The 26,631-nt window shown below is 41.5% G+C and overlaps 1 protein-coding gene across 1 annotated transcript in view; it reads right to left on the bottom strand.

Moving 5' to 3' along the window:
* LOC144752607 (scavenger receptor cysteine-rich domain-containing protein DMBT1-like) overlaps window positions 1-26,631 on the bottom strand; it is a 1,088,995-nt gene that overhangs the window by 660,080 nt on the left and 402,284 nt on the right. Inside the window, exon 22 of the mRNA XM_078640489.1 lies at window positions 24,508-24,537. Within this exon, the coding sequence (XP_078496615.1) occupies window positions 24,508-24,537 (30 nt within the window). The remainder of the gene's footprint in view (window positions 1-24,507; window positions 24,538-26,631) is intronic.

The following is a 26,631-nucleotide window of genomic DNA, read 5'->3' as shown; positions in this document are numbered from 1 at the left end:
TCATCATCCTCAACATTTCTTGTCTCTCTTGTATAATCTTTTGGAGGTTCCCTTGCTCTTGGAGTCATTGAAAAATGTCTACCCTCATTTCGAGCATTCTCAAATTCTGGTCTTCTAGGAGTTTCAGTGATTTCACAATTATTTGGATAAAGTTTAGGAGCTTCATTAATTGGAGGTGCACTCGGTGAAGTTTCAGTAGAAACCACCGGAGTAGACCATGATCTAGGAGGTCTCAAAGGCTGATTAGGCTGTTTATTTTTAGCAGTTGTATATATTTCTTCCATAATTGCATCCTCAGATTCACTTTCCATAGATTTTCCTGTAGGAGAACCCATTACCATTTCATGAATTAAATACAATCCTTCACTCATGTTTCCCTGTCTCCACATTCGTAATCTATCTTCATGAGTTTCTCTTTTCCATGATGGATTTTTAGAAGGTCTTTTAATTCCACTAGCTTCTCTTTGTAACTGATACATTTCATCTTCCCACTCAACTAAAGCTTCAAATTGAGTTGGTCTCGGTTTTGGAACAAGAGCATTCATTTTCTCTCGTAAGTTTCTTAAAACTCTTACATTAAATGAACCATTATCAGGCCAAGCCAAAACACCATCGTTTTTAGTATAACGTTTCCAACTGTCGAACCATAAGACAGTATGATATCCGTATTCACCTTCCATGTACGCTGCAGGTGTTTTATACTTATGAAGTAGTTTACCACCTCGCGTTTCGATTTTCTTGTCAGGTGAAAATAAATTCTTAAATTTCTGAAATAATGTTGTCTTTTTCTCAACATGTTTAAAATGATAACTCATTTTTAAAAGTTAAATTTAATTCACAAAATCGTTCGTAAAATATTTCCGGGATGTTCCGCAAAACAACCAATCCGTGCGCGAAACACACCAACAAGCCAATGGCAGTTGAGCTGCGTCACTTTTCAGCTCGACCAATAATTTTGGAGATTTTCCTAAGGACCAATCAGCTCACAGGCCGTCAGAGACTCAGGAGCCAATCAGAATACAGCTTGTGACGTAGGTCACCCAATCCCAGCGCGGCTCTGTGACGTACACAGCAGCTGCGGTTTCTCGCTTCTCTCTCCTGGCGCTTACCCCTCCTTCACAAAATCTTTTCACAGCGCCATTTTAAGAACACTTTTCAGTGTAAATTAATTCTTAACAATGACTTATAAAGACAACATCTGTTCGTTTCACTAATTAGGATAGTTTACACACATTCAAGTATCCACACTTCGGAATAGACGGCGCTATTCACACTAAGGATAATATTCAATTGTCAGTAGAGTAACCTTACCCCACCCTTCTAACACGTATAATTATGAACTCGCTTTGCTCTGAACCCACCGCGAAGTGAAAGTTCTAAGAGTTCCACTTGAACATAAAATACAATTCAAACTCGCACTTTTACACGGAAAATTCCCTAAATTCAAACACACACGAAATCCGTACAGGACTCTCACCTGTTTATAGAAATCATGCACCGTTAGCAAAATAACGACGTTATCCGTACAGGGCTCTCACCTGTTTATAGATATGAAACATGTACCCGTACAGGACTCTAACCTGTTTATAGATAATCATGCACCGACGTTAAATTTTACCCTTCATTCAAGCTCGGATATAACTATTACTCTCATCACAGTGAGTTTTATGGAAGGCGCTTTGTCCCTATTCTCATGCTGCTTTGATTTCTTAGAAAATCCTCACTATACAAGATTCAGACCTAGCCCTAAAACTGTGCTGCTCGGCGACAACACTATGGTACACGGCGATACCTCTTGTGATACTCGGCGATATCACTACAAACGAACAGATGGCTTGCGTGACTAATTTCTCGCCACACAATCTATACCGGTATAGCTTACAGATAGGCACGAAAAACGAACTTAACGAGTGTTAAAACATTGATCCTATTTTCATACCATGACGCAATCCTTAGCAACCAACATGTTACCTTGGTTACCGCTTAGCAACCATCAATTTCTGCTCTTACGTGCTCCACGCAAAGTCCAGCAGCACATCACCCTCATCGGAAAGTCAGAAAGCAGCAGCCAGCCCAACCCTAAGGGCATGACTTTTTATACCTTTCTACGCTAACTAAACTAGCGAAGGAAAATTTTCAGAAATACTCGACGTCCCATTGGCTGAGAGTGACAAGTGACATGTCACCCGATTCTTAAAAAGTTCCACAAAATCATGTCTTACAAAGACCATTGTCTCTTCCACGTGAAGCCAGAGGCTTCCTGCGATTGCAACTTTGTTTTAAGTCATCTTCGCAGCTTCCATAGTCTTACAGTGCAACTTCCGCGGATGCCAAGTTAAGGACTGACAAAAAGTTCACTTTCGACCTTGGCCATGTCCGACAGAATGATGTCAGCTCATCAGTTCTTGCTTTGTGAATGCAGCTTCAATAAACGTTTTAATTCAGAATGGGCGTCTCGTGACTTTCTGCAGAATTACAGATCAGCTTTTATTTTGCGGCTCAAATAGCTAGGCCTCAAAAGCAGGCAACTTATGATTTCTAGTATAAAACAAACACAAGAAAAGTATTAATGTAAGAAATAAAGTATATTCTGTATCCACCCCATGGTTTACTAAATAATTAACCCACCCGATTAATCAAAATGTTACCTAGCCATTGCAAACAAATAAAGCAGCGTTTATATTTACCAGTCTCCGTTTTTCTATGAGACCCATATGCACCTAGAATAGTAGAAATGACATCACACAGACAAGAAAAAGCAAAACAAGCACATGCTTATTTTAAGTATGCAGCAGTTAGTAATGACAAAAACGAAAACAATAAATTATTTTATTATTTTGCACGAACAAAAAGATGCAACATTTATGCACGTTTATGAGCACACATGTTAGTCCCCCCACGTGTAAAGTTTAATCTAGGTTGTATTAGCACGACATATCACAAATCATTAATAATTTTATTCATGTTATGGAAATGTGACTTTGCGAGTTTAAACAAAATTTTGTTTTCTATCTCGCTCCATCAACTCCCTCATCTGGTGATTAACAAATCACCACACCAGCACTCAAAATTTTGGAAAATTTAATTTATAAGAAATCGATTCAAATTCATTGTATTAGTAAACCTAAAAGTCTGTTTCAGCATAATCCTTGCAATTAACATGACGCTCTCTATGTAACTCCTGCAACTCAATCTCCCTTTCCTCTTCTTTTCTGAGTTTATAGATTCTCTTCTTTTCTCTTAAATGCTTCTTTCTTTTATGCAACAGACAACCTACTTTAGTCAAAATAAAAATTAATATAATTATAATCAAAGGTGCCAGAATCTTGCCAAGAATTGAACTTCCGATATTATGAAACCAGTTTTTAATTGCTTGAAACCTATTTGAAAGTTTCCCAGTAAAATCTTCTTCTTCTAAAGGAATTATTTCAGAATGCATTTGTGTAATATTCTTAATATACATTTCAATATTTTTACTTTCATCCGGTATATATGTACAGCAATGTTGGACATGTAAAATGCCACAGACTCCTCCCTCTTTTGCTAAGAGTATGTCTAAAGCAAGACGGTCTTTAATTACCATCGATCTAATTGCAATAACTTCAACATTCACTAATTGAAATCCATCAGCAGTGTCAGTTGATAATCTATCAACTATAGTGGACAATTTTCTGATTCTCCCTGCATTTAGGGTTATACCAACAAAAGGTATTACAGCTTGAAAAATATCTCCCAGAACTTCAGTAAAAGTTTCTCTTTTAGCTCTATTTACATAATTATGAATTTTAAATAATCCTTCTGAATCTCTGTCAACATGAAACACTTTAGGAAAAACAATTCCCACATAACAAGTTCCATACCAATGGTCTGGAAGGTTGTAGTAGGCTTTGTCACCACAAACAAAATAAATTCCAGGAAAGATATGATCTTTTCCACCTTTAAATCCCCAACCTCCCATAATCTGATAAGTATCTTCACAGTTGCTTGCACCTACAAAATAATTATCAAAAAGTGTGTTATCTCTTCTAATACAAAGCTTTCCACTAACAGGCTTGTCTATGTCAATTGCAATATTTTCAAGCATTTTGCCATTTAGTTTCTCATCCTCTTTTTGCCAGAATGATGACTTAGTCTGCTTGACTAATTCATTTCTCTTATAAATTGCTCTTCTCTCCTCAACCATATTCAGAAATTTCTTCCCTTCAGCACTTAATTTACATGTTAGATTATTCTTGTAAGCATACTCATAAGTGAGTTCGTTAGTAACAAGGAAATATTCTCTCATTTGTTTAGCTTTCTTATGCTTATTTGGTCGATGGATCGAAACCATCCTCTGCTACCAGATAATTGATCCAGCGGGCTATAGAAAATATATCATAAACTACGCTACCCAACTTCATAACCTATAAACAAAATTCTATACTAAACATGGACCCATTTATGAACCTGATATATTTTGGGCCTACTGAATCAGGTGGTCAGAATAAATCTATATACACATTATCTACACAATATATACATTTTTATACATTTGCAGAAAGAATATTGTCATTAGAATAAAACTCAACCATTTAAACGACCACCATAGGCGACGTGATCTAGCTAATGGTAACCTATACTTCTAAATAACCAAGACCAGCTTGTTTGTCAAAAGTAAGATTTTATTTTCTAAATTATGGTATATAAGTTGTAAGTTTTATAATTAAATTTTATTAGCATTAAAGCAAGCATGATAGTAAGAAATAAGAAAAATACAGTTTAAGCAATTGAATCAATTTAAAGAAATTATATAAAGTTTAGCATTTCTAAAACCTATTTCCCTAACTGAGCTAAATAGACAGAAATTAAAGTAAAGTTCTTTGAGGATTCTTACGTGCTCCACGCAAAGTCCAGCAGCACATCACCCTCATCGGAAAGTCAGAAAGCAGCAGCCAGCCCAACCCTAAGGGCATGACTTTTTATACCTTTCTACGCTAACTAAACTAGCGAAGGAAAATTTTCAGAAATACTCGACGTCCCATTGGCTGAGAGTGACAAGTGACATGTCACCCGATTCTTAAAAAGTTCCACAAAATCATGTCTTACAAAGACCATTGTCTCTTCCACGTGAAGCCAGAGGCTTCCTGCGATTGCAACTTTGTTTTAAGTCATCTTCGCAGCTTCCATAGTCTTACAGTGCAACTTCCGCGGATGCCAAGTTAAGGACTGACAAAAAGTTCACTTTCGACCTTGGCCATGTCCGACAGAATGATGTCAGCTCATCAGTTCTTGCTTTGTGAATGCAGCTTCAATAAACGTTTTAATTCAGAATGGGCGTCTAGTGACTTTCTGCAGAAATTCAGATCAGCTTTTATTTTGCGGCTCAAATAGCTAGGCCTCAAAAGCAGGCAACTTATGATTTCTAGTATAAAACAAACACAAGAAAAGTATTAATGTAAGAAATAAAGTATATTCTGTATCCACCCCATGGTTTACTAAATAATTAACCCACCCGATTAATCAAAATGTTACCTAGCCATTGCAAACAAATAAAGCAGCGTTTATATTTACCAGTCTCCGTTTTTCTATGAGACCCATATGCACCTAGAATAGTAGAAATGACATCACACAGACAAGAAAAAGCAAAACAAGCACATGCTTATTTTAAGTATGCAGCAGTTAGTAATGACAAAAAACGAAAACAATAAATTATTTTATTATTTTGCACGAACAAAAAGATGCAACATTTATGCACGTTTATGAGCACACATGTTAGTCCCCCCACGTGTAAAGTTTAATCTAGGTTGTATTAGCACGACATATCACAAATCATTAATAATTTTATTCATGTTATGGAAATGTGACTTTGCGAGTTTAAACAAAATTTTGTTTTCTATCTCGCTCCATCACACTCTACACGATTGTAAATACACCAAACACAAACACACACACAAAGCATAACGCAAAACCATACAAAAGCTTTTTCCTTTGAAATTAATTTTGAGTTGGTTGGAAAAGGCAGGTACAGTGCCTTTCACGCAATTCTACCCCAGAGATCTTTATTAATAGAAAAATGCAACACTTTGCTTACAAATAGTCCACACGTCTCTCACAAAACAGTGACAGAAACAACAGCTACATATACAGATGTGGAAAACAGAACAAAATATTTCCCCCCAGCCAGATCCCAGAGGCAGGAAACTCTGATAGAGCCGAGTGTCCCCCAAGAGGGTCTGAATTTGAAAGTAGATTTTAAATCCAGAAAACTATCTCCACCCAGTACAGGATAAATGTGTAGACCAAGGCAAGAAAGACATGTAGGGCCGTATTTATGAAGGCCTTGCGCCGCCGTTGCGTCACTTTTAAAATGGGAAAAAGTGACGCACCGGCGGCGCAAGGCCTTCATAAATAAGGCCCGTAGTATTTATGCACACTGAGGCGGAGCGTCCTAACCATTAGAGACTAGGCCACTGGCAAAGTTTGTTGAACTAGAAACAAACATCATGAACACAAACAAATGCCCAGGTATGAGTGAATGTCAGGAGGGTCTGTCTCCATACTTCATAAATGTAATGAGCAACTCATTTAGCTTTGGCACCATTCCACACTAGTCAAAATAGGCATCCCAGCCAATGAGATTCAGTTTTGTTCAAGAGCATCAAGTAAAGTTGCCCACTTATGCATTAGGCAGTATTGCTTTTTCTGATGTACTGCTTCTTTTCTTGATTTCGCCTGACATTTGAAGCCAATCAGATTCTGTTTGTTTGAGTAACATTATGACAACCCACCCTAGAACTGGACTTCTATGCATCTTTTTCATTTTGCTGATGTTCTCAAGCATAATAAAGGTAAAGGACCCATTTCACGTCAGGTGTGAGATCGTCCTCCCGATTCCACATTTGCTTGGCCCGGAAATACAACCCGTAATAACCAAATGTGCTACTGTGGTATTTTCCTTCAAAAAGAAAATTTGTGCAAATCAGGCCCCGAATCGGAGACCACGTCTAAAAATGGACTCGGTAATTCCATACACTGCATGATTTCTATCAAAGTTGGGCCCTGTAACTTGTAACTCCACGTAATTGGGGGGAGATAATGGCTGAAATCATCAAATCCCGCCGCACTATCCCCTAATTTAGTTAATTAGCATGCTCCAAAATTGATGAACCTATAAATGAGGCATTGGTACTAGACAGTTTCACTTTTTTTCCCTCAAAATATCTGCACCAAAATGACCAAATATTCAAAATACTTCTTATTGCGTTGCACTTTCGTAGAGCCAGTTTTTGCAATGTTTGACAAATCAAGATTCCTTTGGGAATTTTCTTTGTAAACATAAAAAATAGTTCTGCTTAGGCCCACCTCTCGCCCCTTAAAACTTCTGCCCCTCTAGCAGCTATCTGTATTAAGTTTCTTCAAGTTTGCTTGTATCAATTGGGTGAGCGGCTTGACGCCTATGGGATGAGACTCTGATCCCAGGAGCTCCCGGCAAGATTCCCATATCCAGCTTCATCCTGCTGTAATATGTAAATGTAAATTGATACTTGTATAGCGCACTACTCACCCGCAAGGGTCTCATGGCGCTTGTACGAATACCGCTGTGGAACCCATCCTGGCTTTCCCTGTGAGGTGTCCACTCCTGGGCTCCCCCAAGATGGAGGCCAGGCATCCTTAGCGTTGTGGCGGCCGTTGTGGAGATTAAGCAAGCTATTGCCCAGAGTTGCAGAGTGGGACTCCATGATTGGAATAGGCACCGAGGCGAGAATTAACAGGTCAGTGGAATTTTTGAGCCCAAGACCCGCCGAGGCGGGGAATTGAACCCTGGTCCCAGGCTAGACCTCTGCATCAGGGTCTGCCGCTCTAACCATTGAGCCACACTTCTCCGTGTGCTGTGTCTACCGCAGGTGGGGCCCCTGGTGCTGACTGACATTGCCTTGGACACCCCCAGGCTGAATGAGAGGCGAGCGGGGCATCACTTTAGCCCATTGAGCGACCCAATTGCCGCCCTCACACAATGCGAATTCAAGATGGCGGCCCCTGAGTAGGTGGACACCTGAACGTTGAAGCAGAAAGTGCTCTCAGGGTCTCGCCCGTTGTGGTGAGTGACCCCCATGGGAAAAAGCACTATTGAGGGACGGCCATCAGGGCCTGTGATCTCCCCCTGGCAGAGTGCCCCCTACTGACGAGCAACCGCTTTTGGTTAGCTGGGCCCTGCCTTTCCTTGGTGGCTGGTTGTTTGCGGCAGGCTGTGGAGTGGATGCTCCAAGGGCTTGATCAAGGGGGTTTCAGTTCCCTGCTGCTGCTGCAGGCCCCACAGGAGCTTTGATCGGGCCCATGAGCTGATAGGAGGGGTGCGCTCTCCCTGCGGGATGCTCGCAGAGCAGCATGACCGCTCAGCAGAAGAGATTTTTGGAAGAAGAGGTCGGTGGAGTTGAGTGGGGTCCCCTGCTTAGTCCTGGGGTAAACCCCCCCACAGACACCACTGCGGGCCCCCGATAAGGTCTGCAAGGGTCTCGCGAGAGAGGCCTCTGAGTGGCCCTATGGAGGAGAGCCTGTGATGGGAGGAGGCACAAGGCAGGATCCCCCGGGGGCTGAGTTGCCTTCTGACTGCCTCCATCCGCTGGCAGAGGTAACCACTGACATTGAAGGGCCATGGCTTGCACGCTCATGTGCAGCCTGTCTGACTGGGAGGCACAGCTGGGACTGCAGCATACCGCCCAGAGGTGAGATTCCTGAAGTGGACATCGGGGGTGGCCTGCGTGGAGAGCCCTCCCTGCTGTCTTTATACTAGAAACTGGGCCTTGGAAGGCCTCTAGATGCAACTGCTGCTCTTGGGGGTTGACCTGCCCTAGAAGCCTACTTGCAAGATTCAGATCCCATATGTGCATATTAACTTCCCTGAGCAACATCAGGTTCTTGCCGGCCCATCGTAGGATGCATGCTCTGCTCTTTCCCTCTGCACTGGATTGGAAGGCACTTTTGGAAACACTGTAGCGGGCGTGGCATCCTGCTGGCTACCCTTGCTGCTGGACATTCCTTTTTCCCTGCGTGCCCTGCCCACCCCTCTGGGACCACTCTGCCGCTCTGTGTGACTCCTTCTGAGCTGTGGGCTGCACCCCTGCTACCCCCTAGATTTCAACCCATCACACTATGTCCTACTAGCGATCCCTCCCGGATTATTCACTGAGGGTTGTCCTGGTGGAGCCTTACTCACACTGTGGACTATATGATGCCATGCCCTCTCCTTCATACTTTGTGCCCAGACCTCCATGTTGCCCTGCTGTCTCCCCCCTCTGTAAGTAAGTGGCAACAACAACGCTGGAAAGAAACTCCGGTAGCGAAGGACCCCTCCGCAGTTGGATTTTAGCCTAACCCACATAGAGGGCTAGTACATGTCCCATAAGACAAGCTATACTCTATCCTCCTAGCTATCAGAGATTCGAAGGAGACTTTGGAGCATGAGATCAATAAGATGGTGGCTGTCCTAGGTTTGCTCACATCGAACCATCATACACTAGCTGATCACATTGCGAGAACCGAAACAACCCTGCAGGAAATAGGCCCAACAATGAGGGACCTTCAAACCTGATTGAAAGATGTTACAAAGAGGTTCCGAATACTGGAGGAGCAGGCTGAGAACTCAGAAGGCCAGGCCTGCAGAAAAAAAATAGAGTGGTTGGGATACCAGAGAGAGTGGAGGGCATTGACATGGTTGCATTTCTTGACGATTGTTTCTGGCATGTGTGGCCTCAAGGGCCTCTCCTCTTTCTTCGCCATGGAGCAAGCTTACAGTTTATCAACACTCCCTCCACCACCAGGCGGACCACCTTGCCCTATTGTAGCCCACCTTTGGCATTTTCAAGACCACAACCACACCCTGAAATGTGCCAGTGAATTGGAGGAGGTCAATGTTGACAATAGCAGGGTGATGATCTTCCCGGTCTTTACTTTGGCAGTGTAGAGGCAAAGGGCCTAATTTCTGGAAGCTAAGTGGAAACTCAGGGAGATGAACATTAAATATGTCATGCTATGCCCCATGCGCTTGTGGATTAATACTGCTCAAGGTTCTCTGTTCTTCTCAAAGCCTCAGGAGATGTAGGACTGGCTTGAACATTGGGGCTCATTAGGATAGCTGATGGACTGGCGTCCTTCTGCCATCCTGGTGTAAACCGGGACCGTCCCCCATGCCTGCGGTGGTCCAGCACACCGGATAAGGATGCGACCCCCACTGTGGCAGTCGGATCCTACATCTTAACAATGCAGTGGTTGCTGCTGACAGCAGCACCTGCAAAAACAACAGTTGATGGACAGAATGCAGAACAATGTCATACATTCACCACAATACAGAGATCTGGGCCTAAATCCATCGTTTTTTTGCTCACCATGTCATTCCAGTTTGAACCCAGTCACTGCATATCAGTCTTGACCCTGTGCCCATTGGGAACAGTCCAGCCCACACTGCCAAGCCAGGTCCTCCCTGGACTGGAAACAAGCATCCTAGTACCGGTTTCGGGCTTTCAGCCCTCATCAGTCAGGATAGCTTGATTCCAGTGGCATGGAGAGCAGGCGACACACGTCTGAGCATACTCGTCCCACTCCGGATGACAAATGCAAAAACAACAGTTGATGGACAGAATGCAGAACAATGTCATACATTCACCCCAGTACAGAGATCTGGGCCTAAATCCATCATTTTTTGCTCACCATGTCATTCCAGTTTGAACCCAGCCATTACAAATCAGTCTTGACCTTGTGCCCATGGGAACAGTCCAGCCCAAACTGCCATGCCAGGTCCTCCCTGGATTGGAAACAGCCCTCATCAGCCAGAATAGCTTGATTCCAGTGGCATGGACAGCAGCACGTTCAGCGATGCGAAAATGCCATGTTGTGCATTTCACGGCACTACGTGGCAGGCACCACATTGTGCCTGCCATATAGTGCTGTGAAATGTAGGGGGGTACCATGAGTACCTCCCAAGTGCACCCTGGCCTCCCCCAACACAAGGGGTGCCCGCAACGGGCCCCCAAACCCAATCCTAGCCAGCCTTTCCATGGCTGTTCCACTGCCATGGAAAGGCTGTCTCCAGCCTTCATCGTAATTTTACTGGTGAAGACCACTCCACCAGGCAATCCGAGGATTGCCTGTGGCGGTTCCGTTGCAGACGGTCTTTGCGACTGCCACAGTCGGTGTGAAATTCCCCCCGCCATCCTAATTTGGGGGAGCAACGTGTGTACAGGAGCACTGCCACCGAATGGCTGATGGTGGAGGTCCTTCCGCCATTGTAATCGACCCCTTAGTCCAGAGGAACGAAGGGCTGCCTTGCACCCATGACTCAAACATTGGTCGAGACATGGACAGGGGAGTGCCCTGTCAGAGGAGGGCTGTGGAGGTGGTGGCCAAGCTTACAGCTTCAGAGATGAGTCAGTGCTTGCCGCCTGCTGATGATGGGGCTCATAACTCTGATTCAGGCCCGACTTTGATCCACGCTTGACCCATCCCAGAATAGGAATCTGCTCCAGGTCACTCTGCAGATGGCTGATGGCATTCACTTAAGTAGCTTTGACTTTATTGGAGCAGCTGGTTTGGAGGGGAGCCTGTATGGAGGTGTTGAATTTTCCTACCCTATTTTGGCTGCTCTTCTTGATGTCCTCGGGCCCATATGGCAAAGGAGTGTTTAATCCTTTTGTTTTTCAAAACCAGTTGTGGGACCACCCCAATGAGGTTCCTATTTCTTCAGGGTTTCTGACTTATTCCTATGACCTCATGTACTGAAGTGTAGGTGACCTTTTGGCCCGCAAGTTTGTTTGACTGAGTATTCTTGTTTGGATGGGCAGATGTTACCTTGTTACCTTGTCCTGGAAAGGAGAATTGGGGGGGCGGGGTTTCTCTCGTTCTTATAGTATGCGTTACACTGAATGTCTGTTCTCTCCTCGTCCATGACTGGCAATTGTGGCGGTGCTGTCACACACCTAAATGTACCTGGGGTAACCCCGGCTGGTAGGAACTGCCTGGCAATGAAGTATAACATTACTACATACAAGCTTCTCTGATGGAATGTCAGGGGCTAGAACAATATGGTTAAGCATTATGAAGTGCAAGCCTATCAGTGGTGAAGAGGTGGTCACATAGCATGTTTGCAAAAAACCCACTAAACAGACAAGGAGGGGGTGGCACTGAGTAGATGATGGAGAGGGCATGGGGTCTACATCACATACTCCACCTTTGCCAGAGGGACGACCAGGTGTCCCTTTTCAGGGTACAAGTTACAGGATGGACCCTGTGGGGTGCTATTCCATTCTTACGGGAAGCCTGATTATATAGGATATCTCTCCAGTCAATGTTTACGTGCTCAACATTGACCATCCTCTGTTCTTTGACATGCTGTCCCATGTCCTGATTCATCTGCTGCTCTGCATGTTATTTATAGGTGGTGACTTTAACTGTGTTGCTAACGTGGACCTAGATCACTCTCACCCTCCACTGAGGTATTCCTCTATCACTCATGTGGTCAATAGGTTCTCTGTATGGCAACCACATTTGGGCCTGTTTGATGGCTTGCACCATCTCCACCCTCTGGACCAGGATTACTTGTTCCATTCAAGTGCATGCCCTTCATGTCCAACGCGATAACTTTTTATGCTCCTCCAATATGTTGGGGACTCTTGCGGACATAGAATACCTTACCAGAACCATCTTTGATCATAAACCTGCACTGTTGATATTGTACTGGGCACTTACCATCCATACTAAACTGGCATCTAAAAAACTGCCAGCCCGGAGGACCCTGCATTTCATGAAATGGTCCAGAAAACCATCCAGCACTTCTTTGCTGAAACTGAGGGCACTGGCTCCACAATCCACACTGAATGGGAGACAATCAAGGTCATCCTCTGAGGGGAGTGCATATTAGAAACAGTGGCGGTGCACCAAACTCTCTTGAGGGAGGCTGTTCTGCATGAGGAGATCCTTAGGGAACTAGAGCCGGCATTGCCTGAGAGACCAGATCTTCTCCAGACCATATTGGAAGAGAAAGAAAGGCACCTTTTGTTTACAAAGAATATATGTTCTGTGCATACAATGAGCGGGACAAGACAGGGCCCCTGCTGGCATGGTTGGCTAACCCTGCTCGGCAGGGCTCCCTGATCTTGGAGCTAGTGGATCAAATGGGGACCAGGTTCCATAGACAGGCCAAAATGTACGATCCTTCACCAACTATTATGCCAGACTGTGCGCTAGGGGCCTGTAATGCAGGACTGAGCTATCCATGATTGGCTCAGAGATCTCCCTCTTATCTGACTTCTGTCAGAAGTGGTGGAGGCACTGGGTGGAAAGACATAATGGAGGCAGAAATCCAAGATGAACTCCACCATATGGCCCATGGCACGGTCCCAGGGAAAGCTGGCATTCTGGTGGAGTTTTAGCCACCTACATTATACTGTTGGCCCGTGACTAGTTGCACTGTATTGCAAAGCATTAATTAAACAAGCCCTGATGCTCACACTAAAGGAGGCCCTTATTGTTCCCCTGCTTAAACCCAGGAGGCCTACTACTGACGTAACGGCTTATGCCCTGCTGTCAATATTAACGGTTGATTATCAATTCTTTAATGGAATACTAGCACAGCACTTACTACCCCACATGTGGGACTTGATTCCCCCAGATCAATCTGGGTTTATTCTGAGCCACAGTACGGCAATGAACATTCAGTGTTTGCCGGCGGTTTTGGGAAATATCTCCTCATTACTTGTTAGGCTTGCCTCATGTTTGTCAACATAGAGAAAGCCTTCGACAGCTGTGAATGGGACTTTCTCTGCACTGTCATAATCTGTATGGGACTAGGGTGTGATTTATTGAGTGGACTTTTATGCTACATGCACACCCGGTAGCAGGGATCAGGACGGGACAAGTGATCTCTGATAAATGTGCAATAGAGAGGGGCAACTGCCAGGGTTGCACGCTGTCTCACCAACTCTTTGCTCTTGAAGTGGAGCCCGTGGCGTGGAGAGGACACCCGTACATGGGAATTACATTCGGAAACTCCTGCACCTTATATCTTCATATGTCAATAATATGGTTCTTTACCTGGGGGACCGCCGCACAGAGCAAGAAAGAGAGGTAGTTCTGCTCACATCCTTTGGGGAGGTTTCAGGCCTCTGTGTTAATTGGCTGAACCCTGCTCGCGAGGGTAGGACTGAGCCCCCAACCTTGTGTGGCATGAAGTGGGAGCAAGATGCAGAGAAGTATTTTGGGGTCTGAATATACCATAGGATTCCAGACTTATTGGAGGACAATATAGGCTCGGAGGTGGCGGCCTTCCGGGCAAGCACAAGCTGCAGGAACACGCTGCCCTAATTGGTTGTGGGCAGGATAGACATAGTGAAGATGATAGCACTACCTCGCCTCCTCTATTTCTTAGCGGTCCTCACAATTATAGTGACATGGCGTACATTTAGAGACATCGACACGGCCTGGTGAATTTAATTATAAAGAAAGGTCAATAATACGTTGCATTGCTTTGGCTAAGTTACAAAGACCTTCCTCGGAGAGAAGGATGAATGCCCCAGATGTTCAGGCCTGGCGGCGCAGCTGCAGTGCGGCCTAGGATAGCTCAGAGTGCGAGGAGCCCCGGGGCAGCTGAAACTGCCGGACACTCCTGACCAGTCTCGGCTATAGACCTTCATGTTTAATCTCAAGAAGGCCCCCACTCAGAGATGGAAGGAGCTGCTGGTACTTCAACCTTGCTGGTTGAGGGTGCACAAATGTAATCCCCATATTCCCTGAAACTCTCACTTGGGCCCTCCTTGCACAAGTCAGAGGGGTTGAGACTGGTACACTGCTGGACTGGGCCGACGCCGGTCTGGCTAAGGTGGATGCATGTTATGCAGATGGCATCCAGAGCCCCCTTTGAAACTCTGCGTGAGGAGTTTGGCCTCCATGCGGGGCAGTTCCTTTAGTATGGTACCCTAGTGGCATGTAAATCATGGGGGAGGTGCATGGACGAACTGCAGCTGCTTTATAGTTGCCAATTTCTCTGCAATACTAGTAACATCCGAAGGTAGGTTTTGGGCTTAAACAGTGTGATACATGCAGACATGCTCTCACCCCTCACACTACGGTGCCAACATTGGGAGGAGGACATAGTCTCCCCCATAACAGATGGAGATTGGGTGAAAATATGGGAGGCAGCAACCAAAATATCCTGCAATTCTCATTTCAAGCTGTTGCACTATTACATCTTGTATTGAGCTTACTTCACACCCCAGAAGCTAATTGTTTATTTCACGCCAGTTTCCCCTGAATGCCCTTGTTGCCATTCTGGTATTGGGGATTTCATACACATGTTATGGAGTTGTAGTTGTTTAATCCCTTACTGGATAGAAGTGGTTTGCCTGCTAGCTGTGATCACAGACCGCTCCCTAACCCCCTCTTCTAAATTCTGCTTACTATGCCTTTATCCCTAACCAGTTAAACACAAAATCACAGCATGGTTCATAGACTTTGACCTTGTGTTGGCTACGTGTATAATCACAATGCACAGGAAAAAGCCAACGGGTTCTCACATTGAGCGCTGGAGGGCAAACCTCCTGCAGTGAGTGGACTAGAAGGAATGTGCATTGTTGCAGTAGGTACACCAGGGCAGGAGGGATATGGTATCCTCATGAGCTTGGGAGACACAGCTGACTTACAGGGGAGCACAGCCAATAGCGATGGCTCTCTATTTGGAGTAAGGGTGGTGAGAGGTGACCACTTAACTCAAGACTAAACTTCCTCTGACCATTGGGCTGACATGGCACTGCAGAACAAGCCTAAACCTCGACACACCTGCTGAGGCACCTGAGTGCTGGTGGGACCCAGGTGTGTGTGGTGGACTTAAGTGCTTGCCTACATACACTTGGTTCCTTCATCTGACTTTATGAGGGGAGAGAGCGGGCACCATGGAAGATGAGGGGAGGGATAGGGAGAGGTTGAATACACACCTGAACAATAACAGGACACCAACTCCCACTCCTTTTCTATCGGGCGGCTGCTGGACACCCCTCAAGTGTCCCTGGAGAGACTGACATTTCATAATATGTGTACACTGATCTGGCTCATCCCGGTATCACCTGCTTGTCAGTAATCACCAGGGGGTTGGTATATACGTAGATGTTTCTGGTATTTGGATTATATGTGTATACCTTACAGGTTGTCCTCTGCCACTGGCTTGAATGCCACATATGTTTGTTTACAAAAAAAATTAGCACATGCTGCATAGGTAATTGATGAGATTTACGGAGTGGGTTGTAAGAGCATTCCAAGAAGCAGTAACAACCAGAGTGACCGGGAAAAGGGAAGGGCATGATATTAGAGTGTTGCATTTAATGTGTTTTCCTGCAATTGGATATAGGCAAGTGTATGTGTTACATTCAATAACTCAAATAAAAATAATTGAATCAAGTTTGTTGTGTCAAGTGAGTTTCCTAGGCTCTTCTTTTTCAAAGGTAAGTCCATATTAGTCAAGATGCAACATATATTTATTGGTCAGCACCCTTCATGTGTACTTCACCCCACAGAACACAAACACAAACACAAGCAATTCTTTTCACACAAACTGTGCCCCAGTAGATCCTTACAAACACAGAAACACATAAAGGTGTATCGGATAAAACTATACTTTACTGAGATAGGTGTGCTCTGTCCCAAAACACTTTATAAACTGGGAGACAGCAGCTCGCGTGAATCAAAATGGCCACCTCTATTCGAGCTCTGTGCTCAGGTGCTTCATCTACAGTATTTTTTTGCTGATAGAGGTGCCTTTGACAAGTGGTTTTCAGTGGCAGACCTTCTCTGTTCCAGGGACAAGCTGCAGGAGCGATTTGGAGGCATTTTCTGAGGGTGTGTGAAGTGCGTTGTAATGTAAATGCAGTTCTTTTTTTGAGGATTTATTAAAAAAAACAGAGTGGCCAGAATGTGCTCACAGAGCGTAACGTCAGCTTGACATACGTAAACGGCATGAGCTTAAAAGGGTACGGTAAACCGCATTGTTTTGAATCACGAATTACGGTGGAGGCGAAACCTTAGTGGACGCGTTATTTGTTGGAATAAAGAGGTGAGAAATGGTGGGATATGTGGACCAGGGGTGATGCATAGCTGGTTCTGTATTTTAGATAGGTCTTGGGTAGAACACCTTAAGGCTTAAGAGTTTCACCTAAGTAAAGAGATTGTTGTTGGGTGGAAGGCATTTTGATTTTGAAACTGATATCTTCATTATGGCCATGATTGAGGCTTTAGTTAGAGTACTGGGGCTCATACAATGGAATTAATGATAAACGTACATTGATCCCTGATTATATGGGGCAAAACAGAGCTATTTTGTAACCATATGCAGCCACAAACGAAGTACCCTGCTGTTTAAAAACCACGGGAAAACCTTGATACCCACAACAGGAATAAGACGTGCAACTAAAGGCAGGTGTTGTGTGAATAGACCAAATGACTTGGATTAAGGTCGGTGTGCCTTTTTCTAAGGTGAGGAGGTTTATCAAATCCCTTATTGTAACACAATGGTATTTATGTGAACCGCAATACTCTAATAGACCCAGAATAAACGTGAGTAAAAAATATTTTTCAGGGGCAACCATCGAGGAAGTATATTCAACCTCCCAAGCCAGAACCTCCGTTTAAAATGAATTTCTGAAATTTAGAAAACACACAAAGGTAATAGAGTACTTATATATTCCTTGTGATGTTGGGCGTAGAAAGAGGGAGTGGACATAAAAGAGTAATGTATGTCCTTTACTATTATAGACGAAAATCGTTATTGAACCTCAATGATTAGTCGAAGTGACTTGAAACCTTAAAACTGAGTGCAGCGGCACTGATGAGTGTTTTATAATGCGCGAATGAAATGTATGGTGGAGAGCGAATGTAGGCGCACTATGAGAGGATTGTGTTAAACAATTGCTTTTTCTAGCATGGATGGTTGACGCGCTTATAAATTGAGTAATATATGTTAAAGCGGTTTGGAGTTAATGAAATGGAAATGTATCATAATTAATTAATAGAGATGATATAGATGTTGTTGGTTTTAAATTGTATCACACTGAAAAAACTGATCTATGTGCATGTAGTGACACACATGTTTACGCTGTTTTTAATCATTTTTCTGTTTCTAAGAGCTTATTAATGTTCATGTAGTGATACATTTGTTCATTGTGTTTTCATTTAAATTATAGGTTTGATTCAAAGCTGGTATCTGAGTACTATTTTTAATATAATGAAGAGAAAAATGTTAATGTCTTGAAGAAGGTGGTCCTATTGAGAATGTGCAACTGAAATGCGTCAATGCTCACAATAGAAGTGGTGTTACATTTGGCAAGAGTCAGCATCAAGCCACAGACAGTGAACTTAGATCCATGCTCTATGCTGTCTACAGGTATAGTCAAATTAACACAAAAAAAGACATAGTGTATTGTCTCTGTGGATTCTCCTTTTTAATTGTACTTTTAGAGGATTGTGTTTTTAATGGAATAAATTATGTTTCTTGAATTTGGTGTATCATATGTATTTGTACAAAAAATAATGTTTCTTTCTTTGAACAAAATAGATGATAATTTTGACTAAAATTAGTAGGTCATTTATAAGTGCTTTAAACATTAGAAGAGACTCTGTGTGGAATAGAAGTGAGATTGGAGTGTGAGTTGCTGAATTTGGATCTCACCCATAGGGAATCTTCTTTTTCTAAACTCTTATAATAGCCATAAATATCTCAAGTTTGGTCTATTGTTAACTATTTCAAAATTCATTTGACTTATTATTATTATATATCTCTCTGTATTACAAATTGGAATCTAAATCAATATCTAACCATTCAAATAAACGAAAGCAACCTGCAAAGTCTAAAGCTATGGACTCACAAGACACCTCATTATCATAAATAGTGGAGGAAATTCAAGCTATTCATACAAATACTGACACCTTAAGCTCGGATATTAAAAATATTCAGAGAGACATTTCCTCCCTATCTGTCAAAGTTGCAGACAACGAGATTAAAATATGTGACAAAACTAGAGCTATTACCAATAAGGCTCCACATATCCCTCGGGTTGCTTCTCTTCAACGCTCATTACTAGATTTGGAAAGCAGAAAAAGGCAATACAACTTACGCATATTTAATGTTCCTGAAGGAGTTGAAGGACAAAGTTGTCGCCTTTTCTTAGAAAATTATTACCCAAGCTTTTAAACATCAAATTTCCGGACCGGTTTGAAATTGATAAACTCAAAGAATCCCCTCTATTTGGAAATCCCATTAGATTAAACCATGATCAAATCATATTTAAAATTCTGAGGCATCATCACCTACTTCTTGTAAGGAAAGTTGCACAAGAGATCCAATCTCTTTTGATAGAAGGAAACAAAGTATTTATACAACAAGACTTTGCAAAAGAGACAGTTCAAACCAGACGTCAGTTTTTGGAACTGAGACTGCGTCTCCGTGAAGCTGGATACAAACATGGCCGCTTCGACCCTTCTGTTATGTGCCTTTGGAGGAATGATGTCTCCAAATCTTTCTCCTCACCTTCAGATTTAATAAAGTTTTTGGACCAGCATGATCCTATTCTCATGGACTCCTAACCTTCCGGATCTGCAGGCTAATGTGTTTTCCTTTTATTAAAGGATGTTACTTTGTTTATTATAGCAGGTGTACACAAGGTGGCTACTCTTGCTTTGTAACTCTGGCTCTACTGCTCTACTTGATATGAGGTCCTGGAGATTGACCTTGTTATGTGTTGTCTGTCTTGTTTTGTCTTTTATATATATGGGTTACTCTTTCTTCTCTTTTTTTCTCAATCATTTCTCTTTTACAACTGGTTATGGCCACACCACATAAGTTAGTTATTGTTTCTTTTAATGTTAAGGGGCTGAGGCATCCTGTTTAAAAATGTAATTTTTTTTTTATATTTAAAGAAGTTTAACATTGATATTTGTTTCTTGCAAGAAACGCATGTGGATGATAAAATGTTAAATACTATGTCTAAGGAATGTGTGGGTATTATGGTTCCATTTCCTGCTGCAAAATGTAAAAATGGTGTAGCTAATTTTTCTCCTATAAAGCACAAATACAAGTAATGTCTCACCACCACGACTCAGATGGTAGGTTTGTTTATGCTCAAGTGAAGGTTCACAAACATATTTTAGACCTTGTCAATATATATGCCCCTACATCAGATGACCCTTCATTTTGTTCGCATGTGTCTAGTGAAATATTAAAATTAGGTAACTCGTCCATTATTGTGGTTGGTGATTTTAATCTCATCAGAGACCCCTAACTAGACCGTTCCTCTGCATTTAAATTTCAACCTAACACATTCCTTTTTTACTTTGAAATCATTGCCCTTTGTTACTAAATTGGTTGATTTCTGGAGACTAGAACATCCTACAGATAAATAATGTACTTTTGATTCTAATGCTCATTCCTCCTTTTCTAGGATTGATTACCTATTGACTTCACAATACCTATGCCACATGATTAATGAATCGGTTATTCACCCAATTACAATTTCTGATCATGAGCCTAATCTCTTTTTCCCTACTTCTCCCAGGTCTTCAGATTACCCATAAATGATGGAGAATGAACTCTGATATAGTACTCAATTCAACTATTTCTAAAACAAGTGCCTCGGCCATTAGTAAGTATATTTCGCATATTAACCCATGTGATACCTCTAAAATTGTCCACTGGGATGCCTTTAAAGCCTATATTCGAGGAGTTACAATATCTTTTATGGCTCATGACAATAAATCTTTTTATGCCCACCTTTTCAAATTAGAAAAATACATAGCAACCTTGGAAAGACTCTTTCTTTCATCTCGAGATCCACAATATCAATGGCAACTTCACAAATATAGATATGAATACAATTGCATGCTTAGTAAAACAGCAGGATTACTTATCTCGAAAGAAAAAGCTAATTTTCATTTTAATGCAAACAAATCCGGCCGACTGTTAGCAAACTATACACGTATTAAGCGTGATAAAATTCAAATCCCTATTATCAAAACAAGTAACAGTACATTAATGACAAACACTGTAGACATTTTGAAAGAGTTTTTATCTTTCTATTCCTCCATATACCATAAACGTCTCGCCCTGCAAAATAAAGTCATCATTGATTTCCTTAACACTTGTTAATTACCTCAAATTTCTAACACTGATAGACTAGCTTTAGAAAAACCTATTGATATTGAAGAAATATTCACAGCTATTAGAGCATTAAACTCTAAAAAACTACCTGCTCCAGATGGTATTCAGGCTGAATTTTACAAATGTTTTCAAGACCAACTATCTCATATCCTACTTTAATTATTTACGGAGTTTCAACACACTTCCCTGATGGGTGGCTCTTTTAATAAAGCCACAACCATTGTCCTCCCTAAGCCAAACAAGGATCCTACTATGGTTACTATAGTCCCATATCCCTAATTAATCAGGATTGTAAAATATATGCGAAAACTTTAGCAAACATATTATCACCCCTCCTCCCCTCAATTATTCAGCCAGACCAGACGGGCTTTATGAAGGGTAGGTTGTCTGCCCATAATACTTGCTTGCTTTGCCATGCCTTATCTCTTGCTAAAGATGTCAACTGACCAGTTGGAGTATTGGCCTTAGATGTGGAGAAGGCATTTGATAAAGTAAACTGGCAATTTCTATTCAATACATTAGACGTTTTTCAGTTCGGGCAACATTTCCTAACATGATTAAAGCATTGTACTCAGCGCCCTCAGCTTCTATTTATGTTAACGGTGTTTCTTCACCCCCATTCCGTTTATATAGAGGCACGCGTCAAGGTTGCCCACTTTCCCCTTTGTTATTTCTTATTGCCATAGAACCCCTTTTGTGTTCCCTCTGCATTAGCGACACATATACTGGTGTTGCTTTGAAGACTACTTCTTTTAAAGTTTCTGCATATGCTGATGATGTGTTATTAGATGTTAATGATACTCTTGTTTCCCTACCTGTAATTCCTATATTATTTATAGTTATGCTGCAGTTTCTGAATACTCATTGAACATTAACAAGACAGAGTCTTTGACCATTCAATGCTTTTGGTAATTCTACAATGTTGGCAAATACAAATATGCTATGGTCTCCAAAAACACTTAAATATCTAGACATAACATTTACCAATTCTCTTAAAAGTACAGTTGAAACCAATTGTTCTACATTATTAGCCAGTCCTTAAGAGAAACTGGATAGATGGTCCAATCTTCATTTAAATTGGTAGGGACGTATTGAGACAATCAAAATGTCTATAACTCCGCAAATCCTTTATTTGCTGTCCATGTTGCCCCTTTTTTTTCCTTCCACTTTTTTTGTAAACCTTTATAAATTATTTACTAAATGGATCTGGAACAATAAGCCTGCACACATTAGTTTCAAGACTTTACAAATGCCCAAATGTGCAGGAGGGGTTGGTCTTCCAGATTTTTGAAAGGTACTATGTATCATTTCTAGTAGCTCAATGTTCGTTGTGGTTCCATAATCCCTCTCCTTCTAAATCTCCTAAATGGCTTTCTCTGGAGAGGAATATACTGGCTCCATATCCATTAACTGCATTCCTTACCATGGCCAATGGGTCAATTAGTAAAAGATCACCCATTATTCCGACTTCTTAGACTGCCCTTTTATCATTTGATGAAAAAATCTCTATAGCCATTACATCTTCCAAGAAAGTTTCTCTTTGGTTTAATCCCAAACTCCTGTACCATAAACATATTTCTTTTTGGAATTTGTGGATTGTTGCTGGTGTTTTCTTTGTTGCTGATATATATATCATGGAGATATGTCTGATACTTTTGAATATCTTAAAGCCAAATATAGGTTACCTCTGTCTGAACTGCCTAAATATACGTTACTATGTAATACAATTCTTAAAGCGTATCCTCAAATACTATCTATGACCCAACTTTCTAATACAGAATTAACATGTTTTGTCATGCAGGACACGTAGCCTCTAAAGTATATAAAAAGCTTTCTACCCCTATGTGCTCCTTTATGCATTTTACTCAGAAATGGTCATCATACATAAATATCCTCTTGCAAGTATAGCATGGAAGGATATCTGGAAGTCTAATACTGCTGGTCATCTCCCGGCTACCCTCAAATAAACTAATATTTATTTACTATACCAATACTTTTGGACTCCAGATAAACTATTTAAAGCTAAACTCTTAGAAACCCCAATGTGTTGCCATTATAATACCTTAACTGGAGATTTGCAAGATTTATAATACAAATGTCCTGTTATTTCTCCAATTTGGTCTGATGTCTGGAATATTATAACTCAGATTCTTAATATCAAACCCCCATTATAATTTCCCATCTCACTTTTTAAGTCTTCTCCCCTTAAACCTGTATTATCTCCTACAGATTGCAAACTTTTGGACTTCCTCATTGCTACTACCCGGAAATCAATAACTTCCAATTGGAAAGATGCTAAATTGCTTTCAGTCAAGGCTTGGTAGGAATGGATTATTTTTGTAAGACATGGACACCCCTCATTTTTACATAGTCGTACTGCACCATCTTCTCCCAGTTGTAACATGTGGTCTAGTTTGGATTCATATATTACTGCTTGTTCCTTATTTTAAAATACGTATTATAGTTCTCATTCGAAAATATACCTTCAATGTAGCCCTTCTTGTTTTTTATTCTTTCTTACTGGACATTTATTTTTGTAATATCATATTTGGATGCAACCTGATACCTTATATTTCTTTATCATTACACTGTATTTATTCTTTATAATTCTGTGTTATTTTTTGTATTGTGTTTATATATCATGAAATATATGTAATAACATTTTCTGAACACAAAAATACACTTTGTAAACTGAGAGAAAAATACGATTCTTGGAACACAAACGGATCACATAGCACTTTTAAAAGACAGATGAAGGCAACAGCGGGCTTGCATTCTGTAGCTCCAATCTAGCGGGTATGTACCAACAAAGACGGTATGATATTCAAACAGACCTTAGTCAGTAGCAGGAGCTAAGCTTGGTCAGTATGATTAGTGGGGGGAATGGGGGAGGAGGGACTTGGGGTCAGATTTTAAAACAATCACATTGGCATATAATTTTATTATACATTACCCGACAAGCAAGGCGCATCAGGGGTAATTATGGGACAGTGGGAAGGGAGAGGAATACGATTTTGTAGGGAGACTAAGTGAGAGAAAAAACAATATTTTGTAAAATAGCCAAACTCTTTGAAGACTTAAAACAGAGAGGGAGAGAATGTGTGTGTTTTTGTTTGAGTGTATGTAAAAATGTCTGATGAATTCTGACAGACACCTCACCATACTCGACTGAGAGTAGCTGTTCAAAACTATTGACCACAAAATACATTTATTAGGGGGGTAGCATCCCCCTCCCCCCCAAAAAAACTACGCCCCTGCCCAGGGGTACTTAATCCACCGAAAGTCGATGGTTAAAGCAAGCATGTCACTGAAAGCGGATTTTTATTTCACAAAGAGAAACGTACCTGAAGGGCTAAGGGTCAAGTTCTGAGCAGCTGTGAAGACAGAAATAGAACATAATGTTAGAGATGAAGACATCAGGAAGTAAATTTAAGTGTGTAACAGCCTGCAGATTTACAGTGGTTGTCCTGTTTCAAGAATCTATTGAAAGAAATATATTACTCATTACTTATTACACGTCCCCAAGAAGGACTCTGAGGCCTGCTTACAAACTCTACAAGAACATTTAAGAAGAGTTTTCAATTCAAACGAACTATCAACCCTCAGGATGTGATCATTCGGGCAAACCGAGGGAGAAATTGCAGGAATACTTCAATTTCACAGATGGGCAGAACATGTTTTCCTTATGGGACAAACAGTGAAAGAAATATATTATAAACATCTCAACCCAATAACACTCCGAGTTACTATGGAATGTGTTGTGACCCATCTCACTTCACCTGTCAAGTCGGACTATAAAAAGTACTAGCTCGTATCTAATGTTCCCTTTCCGTGGAAGGTAATGGAAAAGGCAGCAAATCTTGAACCATAACACTGCCAGAGTCCAACAGCGATTCAGGGTCCTGGCAGTTCGGCGTTCCTCTCATTAGGGGACCACAAATTGCATTCATACATGCCAGTCTTTAGATCTTCATCTCTTTCTGGTCTCTGATTAAAACTTGGACAAAATAGATTTCTCCATTCAAGGGTAAGATCAATTTCATGTTTCAATGTCAATGGACTAAGTTTCAATAGTTTAAATATGAATACCTTATGTCTAGGGCTCCCGTTTTAATCTGACATTTGTCTGTATTGATCAATACTTACTTTTGCTTATTTTATGTTCATGTATCCATATTTAATGAAGACTTTGTGAAAAAATTTAACCGCAACTGGTATATTTCAGTATATATTGGGTAGTACATGTAGGCTCATACTTAAATGTCTAATGCATTTTTATGCTACATGTATCCATGTATGATATAAATGCACTCAGATAAAAACAAGAGTATTGTAGCTCACACTCATTCACATCTGCAGCTCTTTAGTGTTAATGTTATTTATGATACATTCCAATAGTTCATAGAATACATTCCTTTAGTTTTTAATGATCTGAGCTGTCAGTTTTCCCAGTCTTAACTAACAGCACTAACAAAATAATCCGAATTTTTATCCCCATTTTTATCCATATTTAAAAATAAATACACACAGCGATATAGATGTTTTTCTGTCTGTAGTTATCTGTAAAAATCAGTAAAACCTGAAAACAGGAAGTCCTAATTATGTCCACTATGGTTATTTAGTGGTAAACATTTTTCACATTGAGCTTCAAAGCAACCTCTAAGGTATATTATATCTGACGCTGTTTAAACTCATCAGAGGAGAGCAGCAATGCTGGTTTGTGAGTAGTTAAATAATCATATAGCCTATTGATTGAGTACATCTACAAATAACAGTCTGTGCTGATAGGGAGCATCTCCCCTTGTTTGCAGCCATCAGTCCTTAGGAAACCGAAACTTGAAGAACTTGCACTGTGGCTGCGGTCCACTAAGAAAGCATCAGACAAATGTGCATTTCACAATTTATCTGTTCTGTCACAATAGCATGTTTATTAGTCCTCATTCTCATGTTTCATTACATTATTGTCAATGAAATTATTCATGTAGTAAAACATTCTACACATTTTTTTCAATGTAAAATTCAAAAACAAAAGTGAGAGGCCCTAAGCCCACAGTAGTTAACACAACAACGGCATAGTCTAAACACCTATAGTGTGTATTGTGTAATAGGGGTGTAAAACAAGCCCCTGCACCCCCTGCAGTGTGGGGGCCCAACCTCATTAGGGGCTCCCAATGCTTCAGGGGGCCGTGAATCAGGGCAAGGTCAATACATATCTGTGAGATATTGGGGACTTAGGGGACCCTGATCACATTCTACAGGGGTGCCCCATCATTTTGCCTTACTTCACTGTAGTATGTTCAAAGGCATTCGCCAGACAGCCTTTGAACATACTACAAGACAAAGTGCAAGACAGGGTGGGAGGTAAAGGAGAAAAAAGGAGGTAGTTATGGTCATGTACCAACTGCCCTCACTGAGGGTGGCATCACATTATTCCCACTTCAACGTGGAATGGGGACAATAGGAAAACA

The sequence above is a fragment of the Lissotriton helveticus genome, chromosome 5_1, assembly GCF_964261635.1.
Source record: "Lissotriton helveticus chromosome 5_1, aLisHel1.1, whole genome shotgun sequence".
NCBI lineage: Eukaryota > Metazoa > Chordata > Amphibia > Caudata > Salamandridae > Lissotriton > Lissotriton helveticus.
Note: the sequence above shows the minus strand (reverse complement) of the source record. Positions and strands in the feature narration are given on the sequence as shown.